General features: G+C 40.7%; 1 protein-coding gene across 2 annotated transcripts; it reads right to left on the bottom strand.

The window, feature by feature from the left end:
* Window positions 1-6,110: 6,110 nt before the first annotated feature.
* Window positions 6,111-23,881, bottom strand: LOC146968039 (alpha-1,6-mannosylglycoprotein 6-beta-N-acetylglucosaminyltransferase B-like). Of its 2 annotated transcripts, XM_085761646.1 has the most exons (19): window positions 23,779-23,881; window positions 21,426-21,466; window positions 20,894-20,949; window positions 19,958-20,073; window positions 16,407-16,536; window positions 15,266-15,417; window positions 13,527-13,588; window positions 12,533-12,706; window positions 12,231-12,398; window positions 11,970-12,139; window positions 11,452-11,583; window positions 10,865-10,998; window positions 9,049-9,191; window positions 8,237-8,395; window positions 7,947-8,093; window positions 7,709-7,825; window positions 7,505-7,579; window positions 7,001-7,161; window positions 6,111-6,851 (listed from the first exon to the last, which is right to left on the bottom strand). In XM_085761646.1, exons 3-19 carry the CDS (start codon window positions 20,917-20,919, stop codon window positions 6,653-6,655), a joined length of 2,265 nt encoding a protein of 754 aa, XP_085617772.1. In that variant the 5' UTR covers window positions 20,920-20,949; window positions 21,426-21,466; window positions 23,779-23,881; the 3' UTR covers window positions 6,111-6,652. The 2 variants fall into 2 exon arrangements, with proteins under 2 accessions (XP_085617772.1, XP_085617771.1); XM_085761645.1 differs by lacking the exon at window positions 23,779-23,881 and having other exon boundaries at window positions 21,426-21,553.
* Between the last annotated feature and the right edge of the window lie 423 nt (window positions 23,882-24,304).

Raw genomic sequence — 24,304 nt, 5'->3', positions numbered from 1 at the left:
ATCACAACCCAGAAAGGAACTCAAGCCTATATCATTCCAACCTATCCCACAGTGTGATTAAAAAAAAAGCCTCACCCTCTCCTTTTAAAAGGTCACGATCAGGGGTGTAGCAAAACAAGACTTTTAGAGACCCCCCCCTCCTCCCCCCTGCATGGGTGGCTTTAATTACAGCTGAGGAAGTGGCACAGCTTAACGTGTACCACCCTGCTTGGCTGTTACATCCCATGACTGTGAATGAAAGCAGAAATGCCGTTTTAATATCTTTTAATGTGCCTGTGTGCACGAGAGTCGCATGCTAGCAATGTGTGGCGAAAGCACCGTGCAGCAGCATATGGGCCGGCACGTCTGCTCCGCCTGTTAAGCAGAGGGGACATCAAAAGGTGGGTTTTATACCCCCCTGCACACCCCATTGCCACCCCTAACTATAAATCCCACCCCAAAAGGAGCCATTTATGGGACAATAAGAGCCAATTTATGGGCCCCAAGAAAATGAAGGCAATTCAGAGGTGTAGGATGAAAGATGACAAGGGCTTTCTTGGGGTTAGCAGGCGTTAGCTGGTAGCTCTGTGTTTCTTCACAACTTTCTCCTCTGTAGTCTGTGCTAAGAGGAAGGAATGGGGAGATGAGGTCTGGAAATTAAAGACCACCAGGATGAGGAGATCTTAGCTCTCAAAGCTTTGGTAAATGTTAAGTAAAATGTTAATGTAAAATGATGTTTATACATTTTTCCTTATGCAGCAGGTTTTTCTAGTATTTCACATCCAATCTTGTGATTGCTTTTGCTAAAATCTCTGCCTGCTTGGATGACCTGTCTCGTCCCCAAGAAGCCACAAAATGTTTTCAGTCGAATACATGCATAAAGACAATGGGATTAGCAGCATTCAGGATGGACACACACACACACACACACACACACACACACACACACAGACTGAGATACGCACCATCCCGTCTGCCTCAGAGTTACTCAGGTGTAGTGAGATGGCTGGAATACTGACACAAGACGTTTGGGGGGAGAAAAAAACACTCACACAAAAAGTGGAAAGACCTGCATGTGCCATGCAACAAGCGTTCAAGCATAGACAACAGATCTCTGGCCTGTAGCGTGTGTGTGTGTGTGTTTGTGTGTGCTGCTGATGGATGAAACGGCACATCAGGTGGGTTTTATCTGTCTATCTGTTGATATGCACGCACATGTACGCACAAAAATGTTTCTTTCATCCATCTAAACTAGTGCATCTCTTTGAGGCCGCCCATCAGTGAGTCAGTCACCTACTACGTTATGTCTGGAAACAACTTCTGAACGAATCGGTTTTGCTTCTCACTCCCCTCTTTCTCTCGTTTTCTTGTTCTGTTCCTCTTTTATTCATTTACTTTAATAGTCTGTAATAGTTACCAAGTATCATTAAGGCCAACCTCTGTGGCTTCTAACAGCGCTGTAGGCAAGCCAAGTGTTTGTTGTTCGGCATTTTATTGGCTTCCAGGGAGGAGGGTTGTTGTTGTTCAGTGTAATCTTGGCACGCCAATAACAGGTTTCAATAAAAGCAGCTGCTTTCGTATGGTAGTAAAGCCGCTCTTCCCTCCCCCCTTTTGAAAGTGTGTTTGGTGGAACATACTGAAAGCTACCTGTAGAGAGGACTGGAAGTGTCTCCATATGTCCCAACACCTCTACAGTATTTCTGCTTCCCTCCTTCGCTATCTCAAAATCAACTTTTCTTTCTTTTTTAAAAAAAAATCTCTCTTGTGTTTTCATTGCTGTCACTCGTTTCCACTAGCAACTTTCTGTGGTTTCTAACTGGTGTGATGTGAATTAGACTGTTGGCTGGTTTAGCTTGACCACACTGCCCCCTTTAGGGCACAGTTGGCTGTTTCACACATCAACTAATCTGGAGTGAGCAGAGGCTGAGGTAAGTGCAATTTCAGCTGCCAAATCAGAAAAACTCACGCAGTCTGTCTGATTCTGAAAGGTGCACGGTGAAAACTGGAGGTAATCCAACGTTATGCCGCATCAGAGGTGTGTTCCTTATTTTCATAGCCAGTTAGTAACATCTAGCCTACATTTTGATTCAAATCTAAAGTCTTTCACTGTGCACACGTCACATTTTCTCCATCTCTTCAGCACAGAACAAACTTCAACGTTGGGTCAAGCCAAAATCCGTTATTACAAGGGAATTTAATGTGAAGATGTGAGATGTAGAAGGGAGGACAGAAGTAAGAGCAAGAGGGATGTGAAGAAAAGAAGAAGAAAAAAGGAGGCAGGAAACCAAATAAATTAGAAAGAGAGGGAGCATTCGTTCAATCTGCAGTGCTGTTTAACTGGAAACGACAAGTGAATTAGGAAACACTTGAAGGTCCAGTTTAAACAGTGTGATTCATAGTACACAATCATGCAAATATACTACAGCAATAACTACAAATATTGGGTGTTGCAACATTTTCCAGTAACTCTCAAGAAGAAAAAGACATGCTACATCATTGAGTAACTTGAAGTGGGGCGATAATTTTGGACTGTTTATAAATGTTTTTCCTATTTTTCTGCCTCGTCGGTTGTGATTACATCCACGTATGTGATTTAAGACAAGATCTTCATATTTTTTTCCCAAAGAGACAAACATAACATCAGAAAATGTTTGAATCAAGGTGAAACTCGCCTGTGTTGCTTTATTCTATAAGATCTAAGTTATCTTGGCAGCAGAGTTTGATATGCCACTGGATCCAGACTTAAAAAGGTTCAGGTGAAATAGTCCCCGTGTGCCTTAAAGAGTTCCCGTCTCATGTTAAAATCAAAAAGCACTCGTGTAAACATTATTGAACCTCTGCTGGAGCGTGAACATTCCTTAATGTCTGGCTCGCCTCGACGCAAGTTCACTTTTCCTCTACAGCTTTTTTTATTTTGTCCTCCATCAATCATTTCTTATTTTCTTGCCGTCTAAACATTATTTCAATGTGCAGGGGTGGTATGCAGCAGGTACAGAGTGCAATGGGTGGTCACGCTCTTGTAGGACTTCAAACAAACCAAGGATCCCCATTTGAAAGTGTTTTTAACCATGACAGACAGCATCTCAATGGAGGTTCTGTCAGAGAGTCCACCACACAGAAACATCACAACAAATATAAACCAGATTAACATGAGATTTGGAAAGACATTCATGTCACCCACTGCAATGAAGATACACTTACAACTGAACTGCTGTGAAACATCAACTTGAGCTGAAATGTAATGCTAATTAGCAATGAAACATGTCAGCGCAGTAAGTTAGTGATAGCTCAGGTTAATTGATGTGGGGTGGCCAGATACAGTAAAACACCAGACCTTACATCCCAACCAACAAGGATGGGGTTCACCATGGACAGGTCACCGCAGGTATCCAACTGATGTTAAATAGCCTAATTCAAGACATCTCATGGCTAAACTTAGTTAACACCATGACTGCATAACTTACTGGCAATGTCACAAAAACAGGTTCAGACAGGCCAGGGTTTCATACATCACATAACCTGAATAACCAATCCCATCCCCTTGCAAACAGGCGGGGAAGACAAAATAAACCAGCAGCACATCTGTCAGTGCAAAAAGCAAGAAGAGTTTACACTAACACAACCACCACGGTCAGCCACTGCCAGTCACAAGCTAATAAAAAGCACAAACAAGCAAAAGTCTCATTGCACAACACAACTGTGGTTCAAACAGGTAGCTAGGCTAACAAACAACATAGCTAATTTATATGTAGCTACACTTACCGCTCTAGTAGTCTTTTAGTTGCAGAGTTTGATGCACAATAAACTCCTCAAAAAACTTCTGTGTGGGTCTGAGAGAGAATCAAACATGTAGCAAAATATCTTCAAAGTTTCCCATGCTAATTAAATTGATGATGAACACACCTGTTAACTTCGCACACTTAGCGGTGGTGGGCGGGGCATAAGGCCTTACCTTGTTTCCGGAAGTAAATGAACAGCCTCAGCTTTCCTTTTTTTTTTTTTTTACAGGTAAAACAGACGTTAACAAAACATTTTTCAAAAAAACAAACAAACATATTATTACATTGAATAAAAGTATTCAGTCAGTTTAATACACAGAAAAAAAAATAGCTAGTAGGCCTAACTTGTTTGTTACCAAAACACCAGCCCCCCACCCAACATAGCAAACCATTTTTGCAACCAGCCATGAGTCTTTCTGTTTGTTAATTCTTGATTGAGGAATTTTCACACGCATGAATAAAGACGGTCACAGATTATGATCTGCTGGTAAAACCACCATGTAATTAAAGCCATCAAGACATAAAACATTAAACATGGTTTGTGGTCATATGAATCACAGCGAGCAAAGGGAATGAACAAAGTTGATTAACTTACTTATCTTGAGCCTTGAAGTTTATAACCAATTTGCTGTGATAACCACATAACCCAGATGACTAAATGATCCACATGAGATTAGCCACATCACCGTCTCCTCAAAACACATCAATCTGCTGAACAACATTAAATGGGCTTCTGACAAACATATGGACTGTGTCAGTTTTTTGCACTCATACATGGTCCCATTCAGCGTGAGGTCAGCGGGCAATCGTGGGGAAGTTTGAAACACTAAAATCTTTGTCTGTCCACATTTACACATTTGCTCCATATATAGGCTACCCTGTGCTGTTTTTGAACCCGTAGTTTGACCCTCTGCTATCAGCCCCCAGGGAAGTGAGTGACAGCTTTTATATGCCATAACACATGTAACTGATATGAATTAACACAACTCTCCAGAAATGACACATCACTTTCCAAATATATGTCTCAAGTTCGCCCCTTCTTTTATTCCAAACAGTCTTTTGACATAGAAAACATTTCACTTCCATCATCTTTGGACCATTCAGCTAATTAAGCAAACTTCACACTTGACAAGGCCAAATGAATTCACCAAAATCCACCAAAGTCATCACAAATATTGTTTTCACGGACCATTTCACAGCCATTTACAGGTCAATCACACTGTCGACCAGTTCTGTCATCACAGCCTTGAGCGGTCTGATCCCGGAGCGACGATATGTTCTGGTCACATGGAGTGTATCGGTGTGGAGAAGGTCTCTTTTTCTGCCAATTAACATTCATGAGTGCGTCATTTCCAAGAAAAGCCTCACATCGATCCAGTTCAACACAGCAGTTTGTTGCCATTGTGCTGGAGACATCTTTGCTAACAGCTGTGCCATGTAAGTGTAGCACTTACAACACTGAACGTGGGATGTAGTTTGGCCTTTAGTTGTTATCATTTGTTTCTTTCACAAGCTGTTTTGCAGGCAGGGATGATGGGATAAGTCTGTGTGACCTTTTCAGGCTTCTGACATGAAAATGTTTAAGTGTTAAATCTCTCTAAAAAAAAAATCAGTGTATGTGCTGTATGTTAAGTTTCCATGTTCGCTCATATCAACCTGGGGTGCAAAATACCCCTGGGTCTATAGGTCATTAAGCAATCAGGGAATAATTTTGGAACTGGGCAATATGAGTCATCTGTTATGATCAAAATCATTTTTAGGTGTAATTTCTTGTAAAATAACTCAAGAAAACATAATTAATCCTGCCTTCAGTGACTTTATTCCACTCTAAATGACGCAAAAATATGTGTTTGAAAGAGAAACAATGAGGTTCTGCATTTACTGGCGGGGGCAAGGACTGAAAGAGGGGGTTTCCTAAGTCAAAGACGGTTGGGAACCAGTGGTTTATATGACAGTATAATCATCGTCATATGGCTGTGACCTCCAAAGGGCATCCAGAGGTTATCCATGATTCGCTAAGATAATGAGCCTCATCACTTACGCTGTCACCCTCTCTCCTCCGAGGCCTCGGCTAATATTTGCAGCCAGCGATACGGCGAGGGGCTACACGAGCAGTAATCCCATGCAACACTGACCACTGTGCTATATTACAGTGAATGATTAGATACTTATTTAGCATAATATTGAAGTGCACTGTACTGTGAGTGTGATCTGGAGGGCTGAATGGCTCTTTACAGTCTTTGGTGGTGCTTCCCACTTCATTTAAACCGTCTTTCCCTAAAGTGCTTCTTGCCTTCATATTGCCTTCATAAAGACTGTTTGCTTAAGGGATCAAGAAAAAGCTACAACAACAAGAGGGATTTTATCAGGCACCATGAGACACCAGGCCTAGAATTCATTATCCTTCAACACTTCAAGTACTTATGAAATGACATGTCATTTATTTTTGGTTCCTGAGTAATGACTGCCATTACAAAAACAAAACAAAAACGTTCATGGACAAATCTATCTAGAGAAATGTAAATGAAATAGAGGTTCATTATTTGGCAAAATCTCTCTCATATTGTTTTAATAATTGTTAATCACTAGTGTCGGCTGCCTGCAGGACAAGTAGCACTTGATGCGTTTGTCATGAAGTCATAATTCCAGCATTGATATGAAAAACTACATGTCATTAAAAAATGTTGATCTTTAGTTCATATCAATGTGAACATGTGATATTAAATTACTTCACCACAAAACTTTCAGTAGTGTTGGTAGAACTGCTTGTTTTCTTTGGTTGAGATTCTTTTCATACACAACGTGCTCCAGATGGCTCCTCGGTTTTGTCTTTGTCATAATAGTATCTTTTCCTTTTTTCCTCCATGTGATTTCCCCTGTACAGTGATTTTTTTTTAGATGCAGTCAGGGCACAGTGCCACCTGCCCAGGTAGGTTAGCTCTGCAGGGACACAGTCTGCGTTGGGATGGGTCAGAACCGGCACAGCTGAAGAGTAGAGGCTCCTGCTGAAGGCCACAGTGTCGACCCCAAGGACTGTAGGCGGGAAACAAGTGGTTGATCTCCGACACCATGCTGGTGCAGCCTAGTCCAAGCCTAAAAACGGAAAACAGTGATTGGTTTAAATGCATCTATAATCTATCATATCTAATATGCACAAACCTCTCTTAGTTTCTTTTAGTTTCTTATTTAATCGCTGTTTTAGACAGTACACACGCTTCATCATGTCTGATATGAGCTCTCACCTGGCAAACGCAGATGAACTGTTGAGGTGGTGAAACAGAGCAGGCTCACACACCAGGGAGGAGCGTCGACACACACTGACACACGACTGGCCGAGGGGACCCAGGTGGACCCTCAGAGCACTTTCTGGTGGCCAAGTAGGGACAGATTTACTGCAGAAGTCCTGGGGTGATTTAGAACAACAGAGAGAGAGAGAAAGTTGAAAGGCTATGTATGCCTATAATGGTGAGTAAATGTCTTGACTATATGTCTGTATCTTGTTTAGCACCTCTAGATATTGACCTGATCATAATTAGCCACACTAGCTTTCAATCAATAATTAAGATGTTTTATTGCATTAATTACTGCAAAAGTTGTTCAGATTTATCAGATTTCTGACTTTATAGATACACCTAACAAGTTTAGAAGTGTAACCTTTAGAAAGTATAAGACCAGGCCAGTTCAACACTAGTGTGATGAGGAAGAACCTAATAATATGGTGCCACCCTCGCCCTTTATCTCTGCACCTGGTGAGTGATGTAACCATGAACCCGCTCCAGCATTCCCTCACAGGTGAACTCTCTGGGGGTGAAAGGCTTCAGCTGCAAAAACACACACAAACACTTTTATTCCGGTTACCGTAACAGATATTTGGGGAAAACACAGTGAACCTCTACATACCGGTACATGCATATATAGTAAAACTGTATCCTGTGTTGTTTGTACTGTACCTCTGTCCTTAAAATAGCTCTGACTGCCTCTCGTACATTGGTCCTGTTGGTCACATCCACAGTCCACACATGAGGTTTACCAATGAAATCTTCAGCATATGGATGCTGGGAGGAGATCTGTGGTGGAAAGGCATTAACTGATCTTTTATTGTCACTAAAAACAACAGTAGGAGTGATGTGTCTGAAAATGTTTGTACCAGTATATCTGTTTTCTGTTTTTATATCTGTTTTTAACTACCTGTCGTGTGGTGGGTTTGCCCTTATAGAAGTCATTGTTGTCTGAGGAGTGTGGCGGGTCAAACTGTGGCTGAAGGAAGACGCACCCCAGAGCTATTGCCTCAATAGGAGCTGGACCCTCATAGGGGAAACCAAGGCCTACAAAGACCTGCACGAGAAGAGAAAGCAGTATTGTAATCATGATATAGGATGTTCCAAAAGTCAGACCCCTCTTGCAAGACCATGTGATAGATGTCTCAGTAAATAAGAAATTCTCTAGTTATTTTATTCAGAGACAAGCTCTTTACTGACCTTGGCTCTGCGGAGAAGTCGTAGGAAGTGTTCCTGAGGCAACAGGCCGTGGTTTCTGATGAAGCTGGGCAGATTAGAGGTACTATGTCCTGGAGGCTGGTAGACTGTGGCATGAGTCTCCAGCTCCTCACTGATCACCTCCACATACTCAGATTTACCCTGCATACAAAGTACATGAGCTCTGCGAAATCTTCGGCTTTATGTTAAAGGGATAGTTCAACATTTTGGCAAATTGACCCATTGCCACAATCCCTATAGTCTTAGGAGTAGGTTTGTTAACTTTAATTGTCGGTGCATGTTGTTTTTACAGTGGCAGAGCTACTCAGCTCGAGCTGCTCAGAGCTACGCTACGGAGGCTCATGGAATATCTTTGAGGCAAATGCAGAGACTGCCCCCAACGGGAACGCACATCAGCGGTTTTGCACGACTTTACCTCGAAAACAACTCTGTCTTGTAACATTCTGTTATTATCTCATAGCGTGGTGAATGTGCAGGTCACAACTTGTCCACCAGAGCGTTTTGGAGTTGTTGGATTGTGTATTTGATGAGTTTGATGAGAGAAACCAAGAAATCCCATGAGCCTCTGTAGCATAGCTCTGAGCAGCTCGCAGCTCTGCTCCGCCATTCTAAAGATAGCTTGCACCGACAATTAAAGGTAACGAACCTACTGCTATGACTATAGGGATTATGGCAATGGGCCCATTTGCCAAAATGTTGAACAATCCCTTTAAGATGGCTAGACTTCTGGACATCTTTGTTGCAAGCTCACCAACTTTCCATGTGCATACATTGTACTCTTTTGGTCATCATACCTGCCACATGTAGTCCTGTTTGCCATAGACCACTGCTATCCGGTCTTTCTTGTAGGCCCCTGGCTCCAGCTCCTCCTCTCTGGCCTCCGCCCTCACTGCCTCCTCACTCGCAAAGCCCAGGAAGGAGTTATCAGGGGTGTGAGCTGGAGACGACAGAAACATAGAGCAGTTCTCCCATCACAAAATTGCTATTCTACATGTTGCATTTACAAGACAAGATGTTGGCATCAACCCTCTGAGCAGCACTAGAGGGATGAGTATTATTGTATTCAGTCAGTGGCAAGAAAAGAAATTAAGTTTGATGTTGCTGATGCTAACATGGACTGTTTATCATCACCAAAAGCTTACATAAAGTATATGTAAGTATATTTATGATTATGAATATTTTTAATAGTATTAAACTATTTTATTTGCCCATTAAATTTAGAACTTAACTTGCTAAAACAGGATCAAAAATGGTGAATGCCTGTGCAAAGATCTTCCTTGAAGACGACATAGACAAAAACACACTGTGGGAAACATAACTGGAGGATCACAACTTTCCTTTGGGACAGACATGTCTGACAACACGGACCGAGATCACAGGTGAAAAACAGCTAAGACTAAAATTTCATGAGAGAGAGGGAAACATACCATGCAGTATAAATCAGCTGTTAAAGGAAATGAGATTTCTACATATATGAGAAGTTGAGGTCGGGCCTGTTTGGATAGGCAGCTGCCACCCTGCTGCCCTCTGACACACCGAGGAAGGTGTGAGAGATGAGTATTTACTTTACTTGGAATGTGCCAGCAAAGGTGTGTGTGTGTGTGTGTTATATTTTGAACATTTGTATGTGTGTGTGTGATTTTCTCCCGTCTCCAGGTACTTAGACTGTTGCCAGATCTCTCCTCGCTGGCACAGAACTTGCTCTTGGCTCAGGTTCATTTGTCGCCACTCGTCTCTAACACCTGTCCAGGTTCACTGCTTCACACACTCACCTATCAGATTAGCAGAGATTCGCAATGATACGGCGACGTGATCAACATCGTGCAGCTCGTGGGGGTTGGTGGAAAAGCTGTGCAGGAATGCAGCTCCTTTGTTTGTTTTTTTGCTTTCTCTGCTCTCGCTGTCTGTTTACAGTTCAGTGCAACCCTTCAGTCAACTATCTTCATCTTTCTCTGTTCCAAAACAGAAGCATAAACCCCTTGTTTGCTTTTCTCGCAAGCATCTTTCTTTTCCTGTCTTCTGCCTGTGTCTTTGTTTCTGTTTTGCCATTTTCTCTCTCTCTCTCTCTCCCTCTTTCTGCCTTTCCACACCATCAGCTAACAGCCATCTCCTTATCCTCCTCAGCAGGACAAATAAACAGTGCTTGAAGCTAAGGGATGAAGAGTGGCTCTTGGCCCAGTGCGTCCAGCTTGTCTCCATCTCCTGGCAGGGTGGGAAAGATGACAGGGAGAGGTGTTGGAATGAAAGCTCTGTCTGGGCACCAAGTTTATTTAACCTCAGCTATTAATCCTCTCACTGTGCGGACGCTTACAGGAGTGTGTGTGAAGGATCAGAGCTGCAGCAGCAAGATATAAATATCTGCATGTGTGTGCATATTTATATATGTATAATAATATATATAGTGACTGTCTCCACAAGTGCATTTCTGAATCAATGTTCTGTTCTTCACAGGGCGGCCCTCATGCACTTATCACAGCTGTGGTCTAACAGACAGTGAGTCACATGTTTGCGTGATTGCAGGATGTAAACACATTACATGATGCTGCTACTTGCCAGCATAACACACACACACACACACACACACACACACACACACACACACACACTTACGGAACATGGTCATATACTGCAGAGGTTGGAGTCCCCAGCTTCCCCACAGTGTTTTATATCCGTGGCTTTGAGCATAACTCCCCAAGTTGAAGGCAGGCTCGGTGCCAAAAGAGTCCAGGATTCTAAATCGGCACCTAGAACGGTTAAAAGAACAGTTTATAACCAAAAAAAAAAAAATGGATGGATATGGATATATTTAATTGACTTCAAGTTTATCAATTTAGCAATGGTCACATGAACACAAACAACTCATGGTGCTGCCATCATCATCCAACTGGATCTTTTGTATTTGTCACATGTTTTATGATCTAAGACAGATAATGCCTTGTATTTTCTGGACAAATATGATAGCAACAACACATTTATTATTATTATTTCAGATTTTTGAGTTCAATCACACTATGTATGTAAGTGTTTTTTTTGTTTTTTTTAAATCAATGGCTAATTATTTATGATCATTGAGGTGGAAGCCAGTTTACAAATATTTATTTATCATCACATCAAAAATCTGAAATCTATGAAAGAATCACTGCCCATAGTTGGATATCTAAAGAAAAATATAATGTATTTATAAATTGTGGTCATACTGGTAATGGTGGAAAGCCAGTCCCATGGCTCCATGAAGGTGAGCGAGGCCATGGTAGTCAGTATAGATGAGGTCAAAGGTCAGGGGCCTCTGGATGGGACAACTGCCTCGGCCAGGAGCAGCACCTATCAGACTGAAGTCACAGCATCAGCATCACACAGCACTGATCTCTGCCTTTCTCATCACTTCACTACAAAATGCGGTATCATGGTTTATAATAAGTGCACACTATTAAGCATTAAATGCTGAATTCATCATTTATAACAGATAAATACTCATTAGTATGTGGTTTATGAACACAGTTAAAAATGTTTTACTCAACATTGATAAGCACTAACTGTATTTATAAACTACATACTAAAGAGTATTCATAAATGAAGAATTCAGTATTCATTAATGCTTAGCTAATGCTTAATAGTGTGTACTTATTATAAAGTGTTACCCAAAATGCTAATAGACTAGACACTAAGCAATATATTATGTAAATGCAGCTATAGTAGTGACAGAAGCGGTGGTAACCTGTAGAGTTGTTGCTGTGTGGAGGTGAAGGTCACGTTGTGGCCCAGGATTATCAGACAGGCACTGAGGTCTGCCCACTGGACCAGTTCCCCAAGAGGCCCCCCTCTTTTCACCATAGCTTCAAAACGCTGACCACCACCCCCAGCCAGGGCACCGGGAAACAGCAGCACCTGGAGAACAACATGTTTAAAGTCCAAAACACACCACAGCTGTGTAGATCAGAAGAAATAAAAACTCCACAAGATGACCCGCTGCAAATACCCTCATCTGGTTGGAGAGCGTCTTGTTGCTGCTCTGCCTCATCCTCACACCAGCCTGTATCCACTGTTCAGACATCCTTTCAACTCTGGACTGGATGAAGTCTATTGCAGGACCACTGTTGTTGCCAATCACCTTATACAGCTGTTTTATAGATGCCTGTATCTCAGCCTGTGTGCAAACAAACACATTTATGTAAGTCGTAGATATGACAGCAGAAGATCATTCTTAGTAAAGCAGCCTATAATACACTACTGATTAATAGTACAGTAATACACAATGACATGCACTAGACATGAATGTACCTTCTTTGTATAGTTATGAGGTTTCTTGTGCCATGGCAGTGCAGAGTGGTTCTTTCCAAGGCGAGGGGGACAAAAGTCTTCTATTTGGCTGAGGTAAGTCAATATGGAGCAGGTGCTACCATCCACACCATAAAATGCATAGCAGGGGTCTGACTGCCAATGTGCCTGCAGGAACTGAGAGACATACTATGTAATATTGATACAGTCTACGTGCTATATGCCTAATGTGGTTAACCTTAACCCTAACCCATACACTTAAAAATACATTTCAAAGTGAAAACACTAACAATAACATAAAATCAAAACACTGCACCATCGAGGTATGACTTTAAACCTGATGAAATCATGGTTTAAGTTGAAATTCTGTTGAACAAAAGTAGTTGAGAAAGATTAAAGTTAAAAATCTATTTTAACTCATCTTAGTTTTTATTTCAAATCTGAATTTGATGAATTGGTTGAATTCTGAAGCACCAAAACTGCAACTCCAAAAACTCCAATATAAAGTGTGAAAAGTTAAACTTTTACAATGGCTGCTTTTTTGAGATGTATGGACCAAAACTGAGTTCCTCATAGAAAAATTGAGAGACACACTCACTCACCCACTTTTTGTTTTGAGTTTTATGACGAGGATGAATTCAAATAAAATTTGTTTTGAACAGGAAGACAATGTCAACCGTTAAACATGGCAGCGACAGAAAAGCAACTGAAGCAACAATCCTCCAACACAAGTAGTGTCTGTAGCTTGCTGACAACAATGCAACGTTTTATTTTGGAAAAGCAGCCACAAACAGTTAATGGACCCCCTCCACCACTCTTTAAACCTGGATTAACTAATCCTAAATCTTGTTTTATTAAACTAATCTGATTGGATTAGAGATCTTTGATTCAATTAAACCTTGCTGGGGCAATCCGGCCGAAGTCAAGGTAAGTGGTTTAACACATAACAGTTACAACCATAAAGTTCATGCTACCACATACATTTCCATTTTCTCACCTCCACCTTCTCGGCACACACCGGATACCCAGTATCCATTGGCACCTCACACTCCTCCGGCCCTGTGGGGAAGATATTAGCCGTCACACACGTTTTCTTCTATTTTGAATGCACCGTTATTCCACAGTCAAGGCCTTAGAAACAAAAAGCACATTGTAGAGCAGACTCGGTAATGAACAGTGGATAATAACTTTGAATTACAATCTCTCAAATGAAATGTGCACAATGAATTGCAGCCATCGGCACAATGTATAGTGCCGCCATGCATTAGAGCAGAGGCAGTGTGTTCTCAGAGGTCCTTTCCCGTAAGCCCCCCCACCATCTCAAGCCAATGTCAATCAACTGGAATGAGCACACACACACACATGCGCACACACAAAGACATTAACACACTCACACACACCTGACCCACCTGCCTCCTACCAAACATTCCCTTTTACAATGCTAGCTTTTGCCAAAATACACAGTCCTTAGCTGTGTAAAACAACCTAGTAAAAAGGAAACGAGAGAAAAAAAGATAAGAAAACCCGAAGGCATGGCTGAGGTGTGAGGCCTTAAAACAGTGATACGCTATTGGAGCACGGCAAAGAGGGGAAAAAGTGCTCCCTCTGCAAAAACAAGAGTATGAGTAGACAAGCTGGTGAAAGGACTCGTGGGTAATTCAGTCGTATTTTATGGCGTGAGGTAATGTGAGAGGAAGAGGGTGAGGGGGGAGCAAGCTGGTGATGGGGAAGTGTGTGTTTGTGTGTATGCGGGTGGCATGGGGTGTGCACACAGTAATGTATGTGTGTGCATGTCGACAAGTGTGTGTGTGTCCTCACATTACGCACGGTATGGTGTCTGTGTGGGCCAAGCTTTATGAATTCCCTTTTTCAGAACCCACCCACTCATCCCTATACCCCTCACACACACACACACGCACACAGACTCAAGCCTTTGCGTGCCAACCGGGGTGTGTAACCCGACTCTCACCTGACACCTCTCAGGAGGGTCGTAGCGTAGAAACTTTTTTTCCCTCCCCACGGCCGGTTGATGGAGACTGGCTCTGTGGGACTTGTTAAACTTCTATTCAAGGACTTCATCCCCCATAACCACCTGTACCTACTGCCCTTTAACCCCCCCATTCACACCCTCCACTATCACAGCTTGTTAATTTCACTGTGTGGTTAACCTCTATTGAGGCTATGAACCGTGCATTTGGCTTGGAGTAACGCGCTACCACTGCGGGCAATCACAGAAAAGCTTGCAATTGGCCAATTATTGAAGCTGGCAGAGTGTATTTATGTGGCGTAGCAAGAATATCAAAGCATGTTATAACTGGAATAAATCCTAAAAGCTTTATTTTAACTTGGACAATGAGGTGCTAATAGTACAGTACAGTAAAATACAAGCAAAGGGATTTTAATGTAGCCTAATATCATAATGCACCTGTTTTACCAGTCTGAAATGAAATACAATACTTTTTCCGTAACTTTTTCATTTTAGTCTCTTTCATATCATCGAGCATTCATGTTGGTAATCATCAGCATGCTGCATCCAGTTTATTGAAATTGTATCTCATGGTTCTGGATATTCCAGTTAAAATATTTCCAAATTAAAAAGGCTGAAATATGCATACTTCACAAACCACGTTAAAATCTTATTTGATATATCTGGTCCTCCAAGTCAAATTAGATTATTATCAGTATGGAAGTAAAATCAAACAATTCAATACTGATTGGTAAATGAGTGGACTGTACCTTTGTGTGCTCTGTGGTCATCATGTGGTGGTGGTGGGGTGTGGGACTGGTGCTGATGCTGGTGATGACGGCTGAGCTGGTCAAGCTTCTGGGACACTCTCTTAAGCTCCCTCTCCACCAGGCGGGCCAAGCCCTGCTGGTCCTGTCTAAAGCTAGAAAACAATTATAAATTGGGTTAATGTTGTCAACATTTTTATTCTATCCAACACCGCTCCAATTTCCATACAGGTGCATCTCAATAAATTAGAATATCATGAAAAAGAGCATTTCTGTCATAAACTCCAACCAAGTATTATATAATATAATATAGACGGCAATACTTTTCATTCCATATTCCATATTAAAAGGCTTTTTTAAATCAGTGTTACTGAATTTTAGGTCTTCATTAAATGTAAGCCATGATCATTACAATGAAAAGAAATTAAATAAATAAAGACTTGAAATGTTTCATTAGCTATGTGTGTAATGGATCTATATATAAGTTTCACTTTTTGAATTGAATTACTGACATAAATAAACTTCTCCATGATATTCTAATTTATTGAGATGCACCTGTATATACAGCTCTGGAAAAAATTAAGAGACCACTTCAAAATGATCAGTGTTCCTCTGGTTTTACTATTCATAGCGTTTGGGTAAAATGAACACTTTTGTTTCATTCTATAACCTACAGACAAAATTTCTCCAAAATTTGAAATAAAAATATTGTCATTTAAAGCATCTTTTTTTGTAGAAAATGGCAACAGACAAAAAAGTTCCAGTGTTTTCAGACCTTGTACAATGCAAAGAAAACAAGTTCATATTCATTTTAAAACAACACAACACTACTTTTTAAACTTAGGAAGAGTTTAGAAATCAAAATTGGTGGAATAATCCCAATTTTTAATCACAGCAGTGTTTTTTTTTTAATTTATTTATAATCTTTCTAATCTATGATTTGGTTCAGGTGATCAGCTAAGTAGAGTGAGGTGTGCATGTGTTGGAGTTCAATAGACACTGGAATCGATGGCTGCCATAGAGAAGCTGATTAATTAAGAACATTTTGGAGTGGTCTCTTTATTTTTCCCAGAGCTGTATCTATAAGGGGGTTGTAGCTTCAGGCTAATGAATGGATGAGGAGCCATATTTGTGTATTGAATACCTCTGCAGTAGCAGATTGACGTCCTCTCTGGTCAGCTGGGTGACATCTCTCTCTCTGCTCAGCCTCTGCACCTGAGTGCTCAAAGCCTCCAAGCGCAGAGCCAGCCTACGAAAGCCAAGACCACGTTGACCTATGACATAAAACATAATACAACATTGTATTAACAGTATCACATGTCCCTCCACCCCCCGTCCTCATGTGTGAGTGCTCATACTGTGCATTATGTCATAGCAAATCTTCTGCTGAATAGCAAATCTTGTTCTGTGTATCATGAAACAGCAGGGTTACGTGACGCTGTTTTCTTAACTTGATGTGCTGTAAATGAAGCAGTGATTGTGGTCATGTGTATTTTCCACATTCCACGCGGAGGCAAACGTCATGGACTCCACAAGAACAATTTTATGACAGATAAAGATGTAGTCAATCATCGTTTTTTAAAAGCAACTATTAAGAAAATTGGGACTGGAGCTCTGTGGTCATCTCACATTAACCCCCCCAAACACACACATATAGACATACTGTATGCATATGTTTTTGTGAGTGTTTCCACAGACACCTTCATGGTTGATGGTAATGCAAATTGCTGACCTCATATACTGTGGAAACATCGATTTAAGTTCATATTTCAACATGCGCTTCAGAATGCCATTAAACTATTCACTAACTACTACATATACAGTGAGTCAGGTGTTGTGCATCCACTGACCCAATGGGTCCCGACCACTTTTGTGGTGCGTGGCCCCTTAAAACAAACATCTCCTTGAAACCCGTCACCGTGGGTTATGGCCTTCATTCAGGCTTATGATGTGAGCACTGAGCAAGATTTTTATACGATCCGATTTATCTGCTTTGGTAACAGACAGGTTGTTTTTGGGGCCCTCCTTAGGGATAGAGCTCAACCCTGTGATACACAGTAAAAAGCCCACAGACTGGTGATGTCACTTCATCTCTGTTTGCTCAGCTGACTATCAGAATATCACTATTTAAACATCCCCTGGGGTCCTTTGGTTACTGAGGCAATGAAAGATAAATGGGAGAAAAGAGATGGGATCCTAAAACAACTTAATGCCAAATGTAAAACCAAGCTTGAGTCCGCATGTGTACAGGGGCGTAGCACCAAATTCTGGGCCCTGTACACTCTAATGTCAGTGGGCCCCTATCCATGCCAGTGCACAAAGCGCAGAGTTGTTTTTGAGGTAAATTTATCCAAAGCCGCCAAAGCGCGTTTCCGCTGGGGGCAGTTTTTCGGCAAGCAATCTCTTTTCAGCACTATACTGGCTTTGCATTTACCTCGAAAACAACTCATAACGTTCTATTATTATCTCATATCATATCTCCGCCAATCTAAAAATAGCTTACACCGACAATTAAAGGTAACAAATTTACTCCTAAAACTGTAGGGATTATGGCATTGGGTCAATTTCCCAAAATGTTGCTTCCCCTAATTCTGCCTTCTTTCTTTTTCTTTCCACTCTTTCTTTTTCTGATACCCTGATTTATGTTTTTTGGGTGGCATGATGAAAGCTAGCCTCATTCAATCTGGGCTCACTGACGTTACACTTATTGCTGGCCACTGTCTATGGGCGGACTAAACCATTTTACGCCTCCAAGAGGGGGCCCCCAGAATGTCCAATATGTTGGGAGGACTTTGACATGGAGTTCATTCTCTCAGTTGATGTTATCAATATATTTGAAATAAATTATGACACCAATTAATTGGGGGGCCCAATTCATTCGAAATAAAAACATCACACAAAAAAATAATAATTTCAGGATTTTCATGGGCCCTCTCCCTACTTGGGCCCTGGGTATTCAAGTCCCCTTTTCTCCCCACTACCACGCCCATGCATGTGTATGTATATAACCCTTGTTTACTTGTCATATAACATAATGGAAAATGTAGTTGTTTCTGTACATTGTCAGATCACATGGCTGAACATATGAGCATAGCCCCTCATGTGCTTTCACAGTGTAATAATGTTTAATGAAATAGTTATAGTCTATAGATATGAATGTCCTGGTTTCAAAGCCAACATTTCTTTTTTCCCAGGAAATTGTTTTCTGTTGTTGCATATCATCCTGTTCAAGCATTTTTCTGAAATGAATATAATTACAGTTATGTAGGTGGGTTAAATCTTCTTTTCTACAGCAAGCTGTAGATGTAACTGAAATTCAACTTTGTGGCAGGAAGAGACAATTTTGAGATTAAATATGATTGCTTGGTATGATGGAACATCTTTTCACAGACTGATTGAAAACTGAGCATTTGGTGATAAATCTGAGCAGGATTAACTGTGTGCGCTGACCAACAGCTTCCCACATGTGGTCTATTTTTCAACACAACCATTGTGGCTATAGGGGGCCATTTGTATACAAGCTGTGGTGGGTCCCTCAAAGCACAGAGCAATTGTGGGTCTGCGGCTGATTACATTGTCTGCTAAAAACAATTTTCCTAGAATTTGAGGAGGAATAGATGAGGGTGCTTAGATCAGAAGTCTTCTTTGATTATATTTTGAAACGGTTTCATCGGTGGCCAGACTGTCCAAGTCCTGTTCTTCCTCCAGTTAAATCTGTGTCTGACTTTAGAAATAAATGAGCTCAATAAGCTCCATACAATTAATGTGTAAATTCTTTTTCCTAAATAAAGTTACAGAAAATTAAATGACTCATACATCAGCTTCTGTATCGGATTCTCATTTTTAATAACTGGTCTGAATGAACAGGGAATGGTAATCTGTCACTGTCCAAATAATGCAGACAGTATTCAATTATTAAATAAAAATACCACAAGCATTTATTTGGAGACGTCTGAACTACTTCAAACACTGTAGTGCAGCTCATGGAGCGTGTTTCCAAATTGCTCGTGATTATGTTTGAGAATGGCTCATAGATCAAAAAAAAAAAAATGTGGGAGAGGCACAGAGCCAGAATATGCTAATTTATTCATCAAGTGCATAAAAAAAAAGATTTTAGCAGAAAAAAACACTCTGGAGGAGATTGTTGACAACATATCTCTTCCTTGTAAACCAGGAAAAAGATTTTGCCCAAACAACCTTGCCCACTGCCTCCCTAAATACCTTCCTCAGGTAAACAGTTTAGCCAGACAATTGAGTTGAACACGGATATACCATAGCCGCAAACCCACAACTGTCAGACTCATGGGAGGACCTACCACGAATTGTGAACAAAGCTTCATCATAACACTGGGAAGACAGTCAGATGAGGTCTTGTCTCTCAAGAGACACAGTGGGTCTCCACTACAGCGGATGTGCACACAACAAAGCCACATCTCTCCAATCAGTGCTTATAAGGACATCTCATTACATCAGTCTTTATTCTATAATCTCATTTATATTGGATATTTTCATTTGATTCACTTTACTTATAAACTGTATAATTATGGTTATATGGGACAATGATGGATGGATGTTTTTACATATTTGCTATTGAAAAGGTTATGGGCCCTGTTTTACCAAACAATGGTCAGTTTTTCAGTCAGTCAGTCCGTGTGTGTGTGTGTGTGTGTGTGTGTGTGTGTGTGTGTGTGTTACCCTGTTCCTCAGGCGACCTCCCGGCCGGTTCATCCTTGGCCATCTCCAGTGGCACCAGGAGGCTCTGGAGCAGCAGGGTCAACACTGACAGGCACAGACAGAGCACCAGGCAACCACTAGAGGGCACAATACACAGAGAAACGTCAAGCTATCACAAACAGCTCTCAGTACATCAGTCCCACAGTCACATGAACAGGAAGTATCCCTTCACTGACTATTATTCAATGCCTTATTTAATACACAACAGAACATTTCAACCTTTTACTTTCAGCAATCTGTTATAATTTTCAACCATGGCATTGTGAAAGTGATTAAACAGTTTTTTCATTATTACTTCTTAACCTTTTTCAACAACACAGGCCTATACATAGCTATATCTGTTGCTTTTTTCTATCAACCGTTAACTTTTGGTTGTGTCTTTCAACCGTTTAAACATTGTTTCTTTGAGCTATGTATTACAACTGATGCAAAATTGTTTGAACTGTTTAGTGAAATAGATTTGAACTGCTGTGATCATTACTTTTAATTATAGACCTATATATGTTTCCAATTGGAACTTATCATTTAAGCTGTTAGTCCATCACTTTTAGCTCACTATCTTTTTTAAACTGTTTATCTATAACTTTTAGCTATTTGAACTGTTCGACCATCACTATTGACTAACTAGCCTATGTGAACTGTTTATCCATTTATTTTAGCAAACTATTTGAACCTTCAATCCATCACTTTTAGCTAAATAGCCTTTGTCAACTGTTTATCCATTCCTCTAAGCTGACTATATAAACTGTTAGGATTGTTTATCCGATATTTTCAGCTAAATATGTCAAATAGCAGTATGCAATAGAGCAGACAATCCCACGTCATTATCATATTTCTTTGTATGTTTTTCAACAGAATTGACTGGTCGGCCACCAATCTAAAGATGGTGAGGCTTACCTGCGTGGCCGCAGCGCAACACGCATGGCCCTCTGTTTACAGGATGTTGGACGTCACTGTCAAAACAAGAATCAGTAAGTGAACCACACTCAGTAACAAATGTACAGCTGAGAAAAACATCTATTGTTACACAATAACATTTTCCACTTCCATATTAGGTTTTATAAAAATGAGGAGCCATTGTAGTTTCTTTTCAAACTGCAAATGAATGGTCACATTTTCCACATGAATTGCATCAATAAAGTCTGTATAAGCGTAAATAGATTTCAAAGTAATGCTATTGGCAGCATGACTGGTCATGAAAGCCTTTGCAGCCTGTGGTCTTTCTATGTTGGTGTTAAACGTGTTCATTAAACTGATGGAAATACTCAACAAAATGTAACAAAACTGTCACCAAAGTTTTGTTCTGCATCAATGTAAGACATATACAGAGATGTTTCAATAGTTTGGTGCATAACACAATCCAGCACATGGACAACCACACACGCACACACACAAACACACACACACACAGAAACACACACATCCTCACCTCCTTGGGTCTCCATCCCAACCCACTGGCAACCATCAGGCCTGTTGTCAAAACACACAAACTATGAGAAAATAAAGTTAGGGCTGGGAAGTATCTTGCCTCCTCTTTTTGTCTCTTTTCGGTCTCTTTCCCTCCTTCTCTGGCCGTGTCTTTTCTCTCTCTCAGGGCCTGAGGGTAGGCATCCTGCAGTTGCCAAGGTAACCTGACTCCCCTTTAAAGAAAACAATACCCAGAGTGCTGCTTAGGCCTTTCAAAGATACAATGGAGACCACGCTATTGGGTGACACAGTTTCTTTCAGTCTCACTGGCTAGACTAAAGCCTTAGCTGTGAATTGATACTGAAGAAGGAAGCTCATTTTAATAGCTCAAATGGTGCAAACCTTTGGCTCTGGCTATACAATATGCACAAAAGACGGCAAACATTTAATGACAACAACAATGATGATGATAACAGTAGAGTACAATGAAGTACCGCAGTGCAAACTGCATATATAACTATTAAAGAATAAGTTGTGAGTCTGGCTGACTATGTTCCAACACAATATCCATTTAATTCAGTCAGGAATGCATTTATTTCTTTTGAGGTTTCATTTTGGTTACAAAAGAATAATTTTATAAGACAGAGATGCTTCATTGAGTCTCAGGAGTTCATTAGACTAAATCATGTATGATGAATTGCAGTGTAATTGTAGGCCACACGTTTATCAAATAGATTTAGGATTAGGCATTCTCAAAAAGAGAATATATAAACACCACTCACAAAAAGTTAGGGATATTTGACTTTCTGGTGAAATTTATGGAAAATATTAAAAGTTCATGCTACATTTATATTATATGATGGAAGTAGGCCATTTAAGTAAAAGTATGGAGTGGTCATTTCTTCATCTCAAACAATTTATTGAAACAAAAGCTAACAACAGTGGTGCTGTCATGTGGCCAAAGGACGTCCACTTCTCTGCCTTTCTGTGTCTCTGTTCAACCTGCTGGTGACACTCTGAGCTCAGTGGACACTTCCCGCTGACAACAAAAGTTTAGAGAAGGTCAGATTAAATTCGTCTGTAAAGGTTATTGTGCATTTTAGGTGCAACTTTTTTTCATTTGATACAGGCTAATATATGTAATTTAAGGAAGTATTGATCAGAACTTCCCACAATAATGTCACTGAACAACTTTTGCAGAAAAAGATTAAGGAAACAAAATTGGTCTTGTGATCTATTTAAAGTGTGCTTCTGAAGATGGTGATCATGAGAATAGACATGCAACAATAATTAGCAGGACTACAGATCGGCGTGCCGTACAGCATGCCAAAAGTTTCCACACCACGCAACAAGTTAACAACATCCCATCTGGACAGAGAAAGATCAGGGAACATATGTCACTTGAGGAAAGGATTATCTTGCTCGATCAGAGTTAGAGAGGGAACCAATTTCTTTTCAAAATAGGCCATGAACGCAAATTAACTTTTGACTTAAAGGTCCGTATGTCACATCGTCTCTATAGACGCTGTATAGCAACCACAACATTAAACCCTTGTTGGCTGATGGCACAAGTTGATATTGATGCCAGGTTACTGTAAATAGATGACGCACTGATGACGCAACACTGATGTAAACATTGTTTGGACACTAAACAACTCTTTTTTCCTGCTATCTACAACTTATTGACAAGGAATTACTACTATGGGATATGAATGGAATTCCTGACCTAAATTTTTTATCAATTAGTAAAATCTGCATTTATTCATTTGACAGATAGACAGATAGATAGAGGCCAAAACCAGGGTTAAAAACAGTGCAGGTGGATACATATTCTAAACTACCAGTTCATTCGTCTGGGCTGAAACTGCTCTTACCTGTGTGTGTGTATGAGGTGTGCGAATGTACATACAAGTGTGTGTCCATGACTCTGCGCATGTGGGCATAGCTACGTGTGAGATCAGGTGAAGTGGGAGGGACCTGGAAGCTGATGTCACGCAGTGTGTGGGAGCGGAAGGATTTGATGAGCATAAACCTCCATAAGCTATGGACCTAAAGGCTTACTGGCTTTACACCCATCTGTCCCTCCCTCCCTCTCTCTCTCTCTCTCTCTCTCTCTCTGTCACTCACACACACACTCACATACACACTCACATACAGTCACGAGCACACAATTACAGTCTTCCATACTCCCCTCTTTTCTAATTTTCCCTCAACTTGTTTCGTAATCACACTCAAACACAAATACAGGCACAAAAAGGAACACATGCAAAGACAGAAACTGCCTGGCTGTGCTGATCAAAATGTGCATCTGCACCAAATATGAAATCATCATAATGACATGGTGTTACTGCCGGATACGGATGTCTCTCTAGTACCTCATCATGTGACATTGGCTGCTTTCCTTCTTTCCCACACACGCCTGTGCAAACTGATCAGCAGAAGCTGTCCTCGTCATATGTCGCGGATGCCATCTCATCTTCAAGTGAGACAAAACACATTCATTAGCATGCAGAATGTAAATACTGTGTAAAGGTATGAAAGGTGCTGATACGCAGATTTATATTTGTATTTTGGGTGGGGAAACGGTCTGCAACACATTTGCATAAGAGTTTAATTCTGTTGTATAGATATTCAGCAGACGGACGATCAAGTGTTTTAAAAGTGTCTGGTACAGTTTAGGTTGATAAAAACGAATTAACAAAAATTATATACAATGAAATACATTCACAGTAATGTTAACATTCAGATGTCACAACTGAAAACTTTCTGACGTCACTTCTTTTGCTGTTTCTTTGCTATCGTGACGGGGAGAAGGTCATGCTAAAAGAGGACATAAAAACATCAGCCACATTTAAGAGGAAAAGACCAGGCCAAACAACATTTTACCCTGAGTTGTTCTGG

Source organism: Trachurus japonicus, chromosome 19 (genome assembly GCF_045865225.1).
Source record: "Trachurus japonicus isolate A0001 chromosome 19, Traja_1.0".
NCBI lineage: Eukaryota > Metazoa > Chordata > Actinopteri > Carangiformes > Carangidae > Trachurus > Trachurus japonicus.
Note: the sequence above shows the minus strand (reverse complement) of the source record. Positions and strands in the feature narration are given on the sequence as shown.